Source organism: Mobula birostris, chromosome 1 (genome assembly GCF_030028105.1).
Source record: "Mobula birostris isolate sMobBir1 chromosome 1, sMobBir1.hap1, whole genome shotgun sequence".
NCBI lineage: Eukaryota > Metazoa > Chordata > Chondrichthyes > Myliobatiformes > Myliobatidae > Mobula > Mobula birostris.
The window spans coordinates 121,344,601-121,357,654 of NC_092370.1; the positions used below are offsets into that span (position 1 = coordinate 121,344,601).

Below are 13,054 nucleotides of genomic sequence, written 5' to 3' on the forward strand. Positions count from 1 at the left end.
TGGGAGAGTGCTGAGACTCCAAGTGTGAGATAAGACATCTATAGAGTGAAGCCACTGCAACGACCTCTCACTCAACTTCAGGAAAACCAACTAGCTGATTGTTGACTTCCAGAAGGGGAAGGAAGGCCAACATGTGCCAGTCTACATTGGGGGATCAGTGGTGGGAAGAGTCAACAGCTTTAAATTCCTGGCATCAACATACTGGATGACCTGCCATGATCCCAGCACATAAATACAACCATGAGGAATCAGCATCAGCACCTTTACTTTCTCAGAAGATTAAAGAGCTTCAACTTGTCACTGAACATTCTAACAAAGTTCTCCAGTTGTACTGTTAAAATGTATCCTGACTGGCCACATCATGGTCAGGTGGAGTATTTCAAATGTGCAGAAATGCAAGAAACTGCAGAGAGTAATAGTCTCAGTCAAAGGCACATCTCGCCCCACCTCAGGTAGTATCTACAGGAAGCACTGCCTCAACAAGGCAACATCTGTCCTCTAAGATGCCCAACACCTGGGCCTTGCCATCTTCTCAAAGGTACTACTGGGCAGGAAGGATAGAAGCCTGAAGTCCACAGCACCAGTTTCAATGACTGACCTGTACAGCCATAGTCACCAACTCACTCTGACACTCTTGGCACTACAAGGGGACTTTATATACTTTTTTTGTCGTACTTTCTTGTATAATTTTGATCACTGAACAGAAATTCATCTTTGATCAAAGATCAAGCAATCTCAGATAGGACATCTCCAACTGATTCCCAATCTCAGCTGCTAAATTAGGTACTTGCTGACAACACTTAATCGACAGATGATTTTTCAGCCACCAGAACCATTAGATTATCCACCTGCCTCTCTCTCCCACTCTCTCTCTCTCTCTCAATCCCCCCACCTTCTCAGCCACATCTTAACTACCTGAATGCAATATTTTATCACTGAGCTCAATACGACCATTCCCTACTACCTGATAACATGTAGTTATAAAGCTACATGCCACAAAAACAAGCCCTTTGGCCCAACTTATTATACTAACCGAGGAGCCTTCCTGAGCTATGAGCATGCGAATACTGTCTGGTCTCCGTACAACCATCTAGCACTGGCGCCACTAACCTCCTACACCCAAATCTTTATGAATTTGATTAGGTGATAAGACATAGGAGCTGAATTAGGCCATTCAATAACCTATTACTTTCTGCTATAAATATATCCAATGATTTGCCTCCACAGTCATCCATGGCAATGAATTCCACAGATTCACCACCCTCTTGGTAAAGATATTCCATCTCATCTCTGTTCTAAATGGAAGTTCCAATATTCTGAAGCTGTGCCCTCTGCTTCTTGACTCACCCACTACAGGAAACATCTTTTCCACATCCACTCTGTCTAGGCCTTTCAATATTCAATAGGTTTAAATGAGATCTCCCCTCATTCTTCTAAACGCCAGTGAGTACAGGCCCAGAGCTATCAAGCGCTCCTCATATGTTAATCCTTTCATTCCCGGAATCATTATCGTGAATCTCCTCTGGACCCTCTCCAATGCTGGCATGTCTTTTCTTAGATATGGGGCCCAAAACTGCTCACAATACTCCAAGTGTGGTCTGACCAATGCCTTATAAAGTCTCAGCATCACATCCTTGCTCTTATATTCTAGTCCTTTTGAAATGGATGTTAACATTGCATTTGCCTTTCACACCACTAATTTAACCTGCAAGTTAATCTCTAGGCAGTCATACACGAGGACTCCCAATCTGTCCAAGCCCTTCTACAGACTCTCTGCTTCCCCTGCCCCTCCACCTACCTTTGTATTGTCTGCAAACTTGGCCACAAAGGCATCAATTCCATCATCCAGATCATCGACATACAACGTGAAAAGCAGCAGCCCCAATACCGACCCCTGTGGAATACCATGTCACTGACTGCCTACCAGAACAGGCTCCCTTTGTTCCGACATTCTGCTTCCTGTCATTCAGTCAATCTTCTATCTATGCTAGTGTCTTTCCTGTAATACCCTGGGCTCTTATCTTGTTAAGCAGCTTCATGTGCAGCACCTTGTCAAAGGCTTTCTGAAAATCCAAATAAGCTGCATCCACTGGCTCTCCTTTGTCTATTCTGCCTGTTATTTCCTCAAAAGAATGCCAACAAATTTGTCAGGCAAGACTTCCCCTAAAGGAACCCATACTTCATCATGTGCCTCCAAGGACCCTGAAACCTCATCCTTAATAATGGACCCTGACATCTTCCCAACCACTGAAGTCAGGCTAACTGGAGCCCCCCGCCCCCGAAAGAGTGGAGCAACAATTGTAATTTTCCAGTCCTCCAGTTGGTGTTGTTGAATGCTTTTCTCCCCAATAATCTCAGACATTCTCAATATTAATTCAATACCAATCAATATCAGATAAACCAAAGGCAGTGATACCATCTTGGTTACACTATTATTGAGGGTCACTATTCTCCTTGTTTTTGCTACATGATCAACATTGTGATTCTGGAAGCAGTACATGTGTGTGGAACAAGGGCAGGAAATCTCATTTGGTCAAACATATTATTGTAGAGTTTCAAACCTGACTGAAATACTAACCTCTTTTTTCTGCTGGATACAAAAAGTGATGGTTACCTCTCCAGCCACGGTAGAAGGCGGACAAGTCTCCAGATCTGTAGGGCAGAGGCGTGTAAATGGGATCTATGCACTTGGACACCTCCCTTACTGCTGGAGGCCATACTTGTCTGACTGTGTGTACAAATGTGGAGTCTTTTGCTGGGCTGGAGTAATGTACCCGAGGCGTGTTTGTCCTCCCATCTCGTGGGGGACTCCCAAATAAGCCCAGCTTACTTGTATCTACTGACCAGCACTCCTGCTGAAACAGAGGGGCAGATTTATACAGAGCATGCTGGACATCTTTGGGTGAAGCTTGGTCCTTGAGCTTTCGACTACCATGACCGTTTGTTGGGTATGCCTGGTGCCGATCAGTACATGGTGCTAGTTCCCCAGCTTCCTTCAGCATACCCTGGCTTTCTGACACTCTCCTAATTGGCATGCCAGATCCCAAGAACACAGAAGCTGAACTGAAAAAACTTTTTCCGAAGTTGCCAACTTGTGATATTTTTTGCTGTGAACCAGTATTTGGCCTCGATCTTGATTCTGAAGTTAAACCACATTGTTCCTGGTTGTTGTTTGCTCTCTGACACCACTGAGGATCGTAAACAGGCCCTCTAGATATTCTGCCTGTAGGTTGGGTGGGTGTTCTGCACAGAGCTGAATCAATTGGCTTTCCAGAGGTTGCCAAGGATGATGGAGAAGAATTCAGTGCTGCTGACTGGCTTGGACGAGGCTGGTAGGTGCTAACTGCCCTAGAGAAAACCATGGGAGAACTCTCTTTGCCATTCAATAACGGAGGAGGACCCGTGCGCCTAACACCACTGATGCCCACTGGGTGATGACCATTGGCTTTTGACTTATTCCTCGAAAGACATTCTGGAGGGGAGATGTGGAGTTTCAACTTGTGGTTGATCCGTTGATGCATTAATAAAACTTCAGGATAAAGAGTTGTGTAACTGCAAAACTGACAAAAATGAATGACCATTGTATTCTGTGGTGGTGTGGAAAGCCTGCCCCTCAGATTGAAATTATCTCTGCAAGGAACATCATTCAACAATGCCAAGGTCAGATCCAAAGGAAACTCATCTTGTTCTCCAGTTTTATTTGAATCAGAGATCTGGCATCCCCCTTTATGTTGTGTGGGCTTTGCTGTCCTTAAGGCATTGCTATTTTGAGGTAACTCTGTATTCCTTGACATTACTCTATTCTTTGCTGTATTCTGGTAACTTGGCGGTAAATTGGAATGAAGGCCATCTTCCAATGCACCAACAAGCTCATGTTTAGGTTGTTCTAAAGGTGCACCTGTTTCAGCGAGTGAACCACGTTCAGAACCTGCATGGGATCCCTTAGCATCCGAAAAGCAAGCGGCATTCCTATGGGAAGGGAAGACTCCAGCTATGTCACTTAAAGAAACTTTATTCCCAATAGTGGGATTTGGAAGGTCTTCTTTAGTTCCATTCTGAGGAAATGTGGAAGAGCTGTCCTTGTCGCAAAGGAGTGAAGGTGACTCGGTCACTGTGTCACAAGGAAAACTTTCGTGAAGCTTTTCTAGTGGAAGATAAACAGAAAATATATGAGAGTCATAGAATGAAGCAGCACAGAAACAGGTACCTTATTCCAACTTGTCCATGCTTATCTTCTAGTGCTTGGTTCATGGCCCCTTAAACTTCTATCCAAATACTTATCTAGATGGCTCTTAAATGTTGCTGAAGTGCCTGCTTCAACCATTATTTCTGGCAGCTCATTCCAAATATGCACCACCGTCTGTCTGAGAAAACTACCCATGATGATCCTTTAAAATCTCTTGCCTCTGTTTTTAAACCTATGCTCTCATGTTTTTACCACTCTCTGCGAAAAATAACATGTATTTTCACTTTGTCTATGCCCCTCATAATTTTACTTGCCCCTCATAATCAGGTCACCCCTCAATCTCCTGCATTCCAGGGGATGAACTCCTAGTCTGCACAACCTCTTCTTGTACCTTAGGCGCCCAAGTGTAGAGAACATTCTGGTAAATGTTTTCAGCATTCTTTGTAGTCTAATAAAATCCTGCCTGTAACAGGATCACCAAAACTGTACATGATATTCCAAGTGCAGCCTCACCAATAAGTTAAATAACTACAGCATAGTTTTCTAACACCTATACTCATTGCCCTGACTGATAAAGGCTATTGTCCTGAACATGTTGTTCAACACCTTATCTAACAGCGTTGTGCCAGTATCTTTTTCCCCAAGATCGAGATATCTAATACTAGAGGGTATTTAGGGTGAGGCTGTAAGGTTCAAAGGGAATGTGTGGGGCAAGTTTCTTGTTTACACAAAAAGTACTGGGTGCCTGGAATGGTCTGTCCAGGGTAGTGGTGGAGGTAGATATGATAGAGATGTTTACAAGGCTCTTAGATAAGCGTGTGAATATACAGAGAATATTAGAAACTTTTTGACAAGAACTGGCCGCTCGGCCCAACAAACTTGCCAAATTCCTATTCACATAGTGTGTTGAAATAACTATCAAGTTTAGATTTGAAAGTCTCTAAGGTACTACTCTCAACTACACAACAAGGTAGTTTGTTCCATGTGTCCATGTTACTTGCTTTGTTAAGAAATGCTTCCTGATGTTAGTCTGAAATCTCCCTTTAACCAGTCTCAACCTATGGCCCCGTGTCCTCATTGATGGACCCACCTTACTTGTACCCTTAATGATTTTAAACGCTTCTATCATGTCTCCTCTCATTCTACATCTACTTAGGCTGAAAAGATTTACTTCTTTCAATCTTCATAGCTCATATCCTGTAGACCGGGAATGAGTCTTGTTGCCCTTTTCTGGACTCTCTCCAGTGCCTTCACGCCTCTCACAAAATATGGAGACCAAAATTGTACGCAGTACTCAAGATGTGGACTCACAAGCGCTTTATACAGCTGAAGGAGAACGTCTCTAGACTTGAACTCCACTGAGCGCATTATATAGCCTAACATTCTATTAACCTTCCTAATCGCTTCTGTTCATTGCCTAGATGATGATAGTGACGAGTCTACCAGGATGCCCAAATCCTTCTCATACTTTCTCACTCAAACCCCCCCCCCGCCATTGTATATTTATATCTAATAATTCTACTTCCTATATGTAACATTCTACATTTACTTGCATTAAATTTCACCTGCCACTTATCTGCCCACATCTGGATTTTGTTTATAACTAAGAATGGAGGGATACAGATCATGTGCAGGCAGAAGAGATAGGTGCCATTAACTTAATTAAATTGTCACAACACCATGGACTGAAGGAGCTGTTCCTGTGCTCTATTGTTCTACGTTCTATGTTTTAAAAAGAATACAATAAAACCTCAAAACTGATGCTGGAAATCTGAGACAATCAGGCAACACTTGGCAGGTCAGGCAGCATCTGTGGAGGGCAAGATATTTCTGGTCTGGGATTTAATTAAGGTATATACAATTACTAAATAAAAATAAATAGAAATGACCCATTTTCCTAAGAGGCAGGGTGAAAAGTAGATTTGAAGCAGTTGGTAGGGAGATCAGATGGGAGAGGAAGGGAAATATTTCACTCAGAGGTTGGTGCGCCCTGAAGCACACATCCTAAGGGGCTGGTAATGATTAAAATCCTCATCACATCTGAGCAGTATTTGGACATGTACTTGTGGAGATGTAAACTATAGGGTCATGGACAGTGTACTGGAAGCTTTGGTCCATAGCCTTCGGAGCTTCATTTTCTCCAGTGACATAGACAGCATGGCCTACTCATGAGTATTAAAATCTTTGGTTTCCATAACCATCAGGAAGCCAAACCGGAGAGGATAAAAAAAAATTACATTTACACACAATTCCTCAGGATTTTCAAATAATCCCAGCCCTACTGAAATGCAGTGATGACTACAACGTCCGAAACGTGAAAGCCAATCTATGCACAGCAAGATCCCAGATTTAGAGCAACTAAAATTAAATCTATTTTAATGGCATTCCTTGGGGAAATCCCCGCTATTCTTCCAAATACCTCACATCTTAACTCACAACTAGGATATTGGTTTTTATGCTTCACCCAAAAATAATCACTCCTCCAACAGTGCAGCACTCCCTCCGCCAAGCAAGTCAATCTGAATTACCTGGTCCAGTCTCTAGAATGGGATTCAAACCTACAAATTTCTGAGCATACTAACAGTTGTTGTTTGTCCATCATTGACGTTGATGATGACCTCGACACCATTATGATGGTGTCGAGACTAGCGCGTGATTTGGATTTAAGTGAGGGAGAGTTGCGCAGCGTCAGCCTCACTCTCTCTTCCCAATTCCCATCTGGATCCAGTGGCAAGACAAGAGTCGAGACAGCTGGAGATGGGACTAGGCACAATGGATGACCAGGACGTCTTCCGTGTCTAACAGTTAAGCACCCATGTATGATACATAATATCAGCATGAGCATGGTGATTCCAATTACAAGTGGTTGAGTAGTCAAAGTCCAGTTTATTGTCATGTACACCCAGGTGCAACTAAAAATGTACTTGCCGAGGCATCACAGGCCCCAGCATCATATGAGCAGCATTCACAAAAAACATAAATTAACCATATACTTAACAACTTTTACAAGAGAGAACACAATTAAAACAAAGATTGTCCATTTCAGGGCAGAGTGGTCATCATGTTTCTAAACTCCAGTGATTAGAGTTGCGCCTGTTGGTTTAAAATAAACAGCCTGCCTCTTCTTGTGATTTGAAATATATCCATAATCTGTACTCGTTTTCCTGTTTCTAGTTTTCATGCCTATTTCCGTAACTGCTCTTACTGAAAGACCTCTTGGCCTGTAAATCAAAGAGGTGCCACTAGGTGGAGCCACTTCCAATCTCCAGATCTCCAGATCTCAGCTGATCTGGCCAGCTGCAGCCATCCTTCCTTCTTCACTAGAGAGCAGCAGAGACTGCAGCAGCCTTTTCACAGCGCGCCGATCCCCGTGGAAACTTCAGTCATACACCAGCAGAAGTTCCTCGCTAGCCACTTCTCTGACATCTTCCCCAATCACTGCCTCAGCATAGCAACACAACGACCACTTTGTCATAAAACGGACTTACTTTAATTCTGTTTTCTTTCTTGTATAAATTATGTTTAATATATGTTTTCCTTGTGAATGCATCTTTAATTCTATATGCCTGTGATGCTGCAGCAAGTAGGTTTTTTAAAAATCAAACTTTTGTTAGTAAACAACACTAAAGTTGAATGCTGGTTGAAGATTGAAACTTCATCCAGCGCACTTGTCTTTTGCAATTTCCTCCCTCAGACACCACCACTTGTTGGAGACACAAGAGGATGCAGGTCCCGGAATCTGGAGCAAAGAGCTGGAAGAACTCAGCCTGTCAGGCAGCGTCTGTACAGCGAAATGGACAATTGACAGATTACGTCAAGACCCTTCGCCTGAACTGTCTAGACTTGAAATGTCACCTGCCCTTTTCCCTCTACAGATCACCAGTTGATATTCAAAGAAAAAGTAATTTAAAATTAAAACAGCAAACATAGATTGTTTCTTACTTCATCCTATCTGTCAAAGGTAAATGGATTTGATGTTCAAAAACCATCAGTAATGACATTGTCTCAGATTATGCGTTTTTGCACAGCTTTTTGTATAATATATGTATAACTTATGCATAATTTATATTCTGTGCATGGTCCAAATCTGTGTGCCTATGAAGCTGCTACAAACAAAGTTTTCACTCTACCTATAACTCACTGTACTTGTACACATGACTGTAAACTCAACCTGAAGTTTGGCATGATGTAGGCTTTAAGAAGGTCTTAAAGGAAGAGGGAGAGACAGAGAGCGAGAGAGAGAGAGAGAGAGAGAGAGAGAGAGAGAGAGAGAGAGAGAGTGGTGAGAGAGAGATAGGAGAGAGAAGGAGAGGACAGGAGAGGGAGAGGGGTGAGAGAGAGGGGGGTGAGGGGGGCAAGAGAGAGAGAGGATGAGGGGCGAGAGAGGGGGGTGAAAGAGAGGGGGCGAGAGAGAGAGAGTGTCGAGGGGGGTGAGAGAGAGAGAGGGAGACAAGAGAGAGAGGGAGGCAAGAGAGAGAGGGGAGGTGAGAGAGAGGGCGAGAGACGGGGTGAGAAAGAGAGGCAAGAGAAGGGGGCGAGAGAGGGGGCGAGAGAGAGAGGGAAGGTGAGAGGGGGGCGAGAGAGGGGGGTGAGAGAGAGAGGGGAGGTGAGAGGGGGGCGAGAGAGGGGAGGCAAGGGGGATCGAGAGAGAGAGAGGGAGATGAGAGAGAGAGGGAGGCAAGAGAGAGAGGGGAGGTGAGAGGGGGGGCAAGGGGGGGGTTGAGAGAGAGATGGGGGAGAGGGAGAGAGAGAGAACTGTTCCCAGTGGGAACTGTGCAGGTCATTCCCTGTTGGGAATATCTGAGACATTCCTACACTTAAGGCTTCTCCTCCCACTCCAGCATACAGCCACGGGTTGCAACACTTTGGTACAGCGGTTAGTGATGCTGCCCCACAGTTCCAGGGACTTGGTCAAACCCCAGGCTCGACGGCCGTCTGTGTGGAGTTGCAACTTTCTCACCATGGTTGTGTGGTTTCCACTGATCACACTGGCTCCGTTCACATCGTTGTCACAGAACCACTGCCAGGAAAGCACACCAGGAGGCTGAAATGTCCCCTTTGACCTTCACTTCACTGCATCATGGCTTTGTTCTGTGACTGTTCTGCCCAAGACCACTAGAAACTGCAGGAGGCTGTGGGTGTGGCCCAGCCCGTCAAGGAAGCTGGCCTGTCCTCCACGAAGACTGACCATATTTCTTGCTGCCTTGGTTAAAAAAAAAAGACAGCATAGTTAAAGACTCCACCCACCTTGCTCATTCTCTCTTCTACCCCCCTCTCCTCAGGTAGAAGATACAAAAACCCAAAAGCACACGCCACCGGGTTCAAAAGCAGCTTCTGTTGTAAGTCAATTGAGAACAGTTAGATGGACTCTGGTACTCCCAATCTACCTTGTTGTGGCCTTGCATCTTACTGTCTGTTTGCTCTTGACTTTCTCTGTAACTGTAACACATTAATTTCTATTTTGTTAATGTTTTGTCTTATATATTAGATTAATTTTAAGCGCCACGCCTACGTTGAGACATACAGTGAAATGCATCATTGGTATCAAGGATGAACACAGTCCGCGGATGTGCTGAGGGAAGCCCACAAGGGACACCATGCTTTTGGCGCAACATGGTGTGCACACAACTTACTAACACGCAAGTCTTTGGAAAATGGGAGGAGGCCGGAGCACCCAGAGGAAACCCATGAGGTGTCAAGAAGTTTGTACAAACTCCTTACAGACAGTGGTGGGAATTGAACTCTGACTGCGGGCACTGTAAAGAGTTATGCTAACCACTCTGCTGCTGAGCCACCCAATTAACTCAATGCAGTGCTGTAATGAAATGATCTGTATGGATGCACACACAATAAAATTTTCAATGCACTTTGGTATATGCAACAATAATAAACCAACTTACCAACTTAATATAGCACAGAAACAGGCTCTTCAGCTCAACTCATCCATGCCAAACAAGGTCCCCATCTCAGCTAGTTCAACTTGTCCATAATTGGCCCACATTCCCATACCCTTCCTATCGATACATGTGTCCAAATGTCTATTAACCCCATAAGGCAGACCCTCGAGCTATGGTAACATTTTCATCAATCTCCTTTTGTGCTCTTTCCAGTTTATTGACAAGGTAACCAAAACTGAGTGCACAATAGTTTAGATGCCACCTCACCAGTGTCTTCGATTTATGTCAAGGCATTAAAGTATGTTCATTATCTACCGTAAACGATTGATCCCTTGGTGAAGGTCAGTGGCAAAATAAAAGCATCAAGTGTGGAGTTGATGGAATGAACGAGTTGCACTGGTACAGTGAAACGGGTTGGAGGGATGGGACTGAGACGTTTACTCTTTCGGGAGCTAGCACGAACTGAATAGGCCCACTGGTAGATAAGTGCATCAAGACTCAATTAGCACAGCTACACTTAAATAAAACCCTGTTATTTTCACCGATCTCTGACCTGGAATTCTGACCTGGACTGATCAGTGATCCAGTCAAAATACAGAGCACAGAACATTAAAGCACAGTACAGGCCGTTCCCTCATGATGCTGTGCTGACCTTTTAACCTACTCTGACCAATCTAACCCTTCCCTCCTACATAGCCCTCAATTGCTTTCTTTCATCCATGTGCCTAAGAGTTTCCTAAATGTTCCTAATGTATCTGACTCTAGCAGGGCACTCTACACACCCACCACTCTCTGTTTTAAAAAATTACCTCTGACAACCCGCCTATACTTCCCTCCAATCAACTTAACATTAAGCCCTCTCCTATTAGCCACTTCTGCCCTGATAAGCAATGTTTGTGGAATTTTATTATAGAATACCCTTAGCCTTTAATGGTCCCCATGATAATAAAGAATATAAAGATTTAATTCTTTAACAGCTGAAAACAAGGATTCAACTAATGTATTAAATTCTCTTGGGACTCGTATTGCTTCAAAGACTTATCAAGGTCTTCTTGCTAGTCATACTGTGGTAGAGTGGGAACAATCTGCTTCACATGCAGCTTAGAAGCGAGGATCTTACTGCATTCGATCTTGAATCTTCTTGAATCTCTCTGTACAATCTTCTATTTTCTTCTCTCTTAGGTGCCAATCCAGCTCTGTTAGTCACCGTGACTCATTTTCAGGCTGTTGCTATGGAGACCTTCTAATAAAGTAATCATCTAGCCTAACCTAGCCCAGATACAAGACTCCCTGTCTATCCAAAAACAAAATCACCTCAATACACAGAATTATCAAAGAGATGTTTGCATGGCCAACTTCTATTTGCTTTAAATGATTGTTGTATTGATCAAGGTGTTGTCTGAAGGTCCTTAGATATTTTAGGGCTGAACAACTCACATCAAGTTAAAGGTCTAGAATGAATAGTGAAGGAGATTTTCTAAAGCATATGGACACAAGGGACTGCAGATGTTGGAATCTGGAGCAACAAACAATCTGCCGGAGGAACTCAGTAGCATCTTTGGTTGGGGCGGGTGAGGAAGGACTTGTCAACATTTTGAATCTAGCTTTGTTGCAATCAAAGCAGGCAAGAGAGAATTCTGATTGGAGATATCAGGAGCTGAAATGCTCTTTGAAAAGCAAATGTGCAAAAGGGATGAAAAAAAGCAAAGGGGTCAGAGCTGCAGATGCAACATGAGAGAGAGAGAGAGAGAGTGAAAGAGGGAGTGAGAGAGAGACTGAGAGAGAGTGAGAGAGTGTGAGAGAGTGAGTGAGTGAGAGAGAGACAGTGTGAGACAGAATGAGAGAGTGTGTGAGAGAGAGTGATTGTGAGAGAGAGAGTGAGAGAGTGTGAGAGAGAGTGTGTGTGTGAGAGAGAGTGAGAGTGTGTGCGTGAGAGAGAGTGAGAGTGAGACAGAGTGAGAAAGTGTGTGAGAGAGAGAGTGAGTGTGAGAGAGAGAGTGAGAGAGTGTGAGAGAGTGTGACAGAGAGTGTGAGAGAGTGAGTGAGTGAGAGAGAGAGAGAGAGAGAGAGAGAGAGAATGCTAATGCCTTATATCAATGGTGAGTGGTTGCTGATCTTACACATTCATTCTATGTATCCATCTACAGGTCTTGTCTGATTTTCTGAACTTTTTCAGAACTTTCTGAAGTTATTTTAAACTCCAGATATATTTAATTTCCCATAAATTACACCTGCTATCCATAAAACTGCTGACACTCACAAGGACCTGCACCATTTTGTCACCTTACTGATTGCACCTTTCCAACAGGGCAACATTAAGTATGGAAATTACACTGTAAAGAAGAATCTTTTGGACCAAATGCTTTATATATGGCTGGACTGATGGTAAAGGTTAACCAGTTAGGTTTGGTATTAAGCATCTCCAACTCTGGTCTAGTTGTGGTGAGTCTTGATCTGCAGACACCTTCCCTGGCTAGTCATATGTGTTTTTTTCTGTCTTTTAGCTAACAAAATTGCTTTTTAGATCAGATTACTCTATCTTCCCATGCCTTGTAAATATGAAATGACTAAAGTAACTTCAGGTTGGCTCTAATCATAAATATTCAAGTATAAAGCAAGATTATTCAGATTGACCGGTCAACAATGGCCTTCTTCTCTTCAACCTTCGACCTTACAACAACTAACTCTCAGCACAGTCTTCTGTTCCCTTTCTCTTAGACACCAATTCAGGTGACCTTTAAGTTGTGGTGGTGGGTAGTTACAGTCATTTCATGAACAAACTTTTGGACACGTCTCTGTTACTTACACTTTTGGAACAAGAGCTTATTCTCACCATGCTCTAGGTAAAGAGGCCTCTCCTAAGTGCCATTTTTATTTCCTGGTTTTGTTTGTTACTTCTGGTCATCATTGGGTCACAGTAACAAGCTGCCCGGAAATGAGCCCTTCAGCCCATTTCTTCCCTGCTGATCAT

At 43.5% G+C, this 13,054-nt stretch overlaps 1 protein-coding gene across 3 annotated transcripts in view; it reads right to left on the reverse strand.

Moving 5' to 3' along the window:
- Window positions 1–13,054, reverse strand: part of znf516 (zinc finger protein 516) — a 143,323-nt gene that overhangs the window by 43,852 nt on the left and 86,417 nt on the right. For 2 of the 3 annotated variants that reach the window (XM_072261502.1, XM_072261513.1), the window contains one exon: window positions 2,579–4,144. The exons of the other annotated variant lie outside the window; for it this stretch is intronic. In XM_072261502.1, the coding sequence (XP_072117603.1) occupies window positions 2,579–4,144 (1,566 nt within the window). The remainder of the gene's footprint in view (window positions 1–2,578; window positions 4,145–13,054) is intronic. 3 annotated transcript variants of the gene reach the window in all.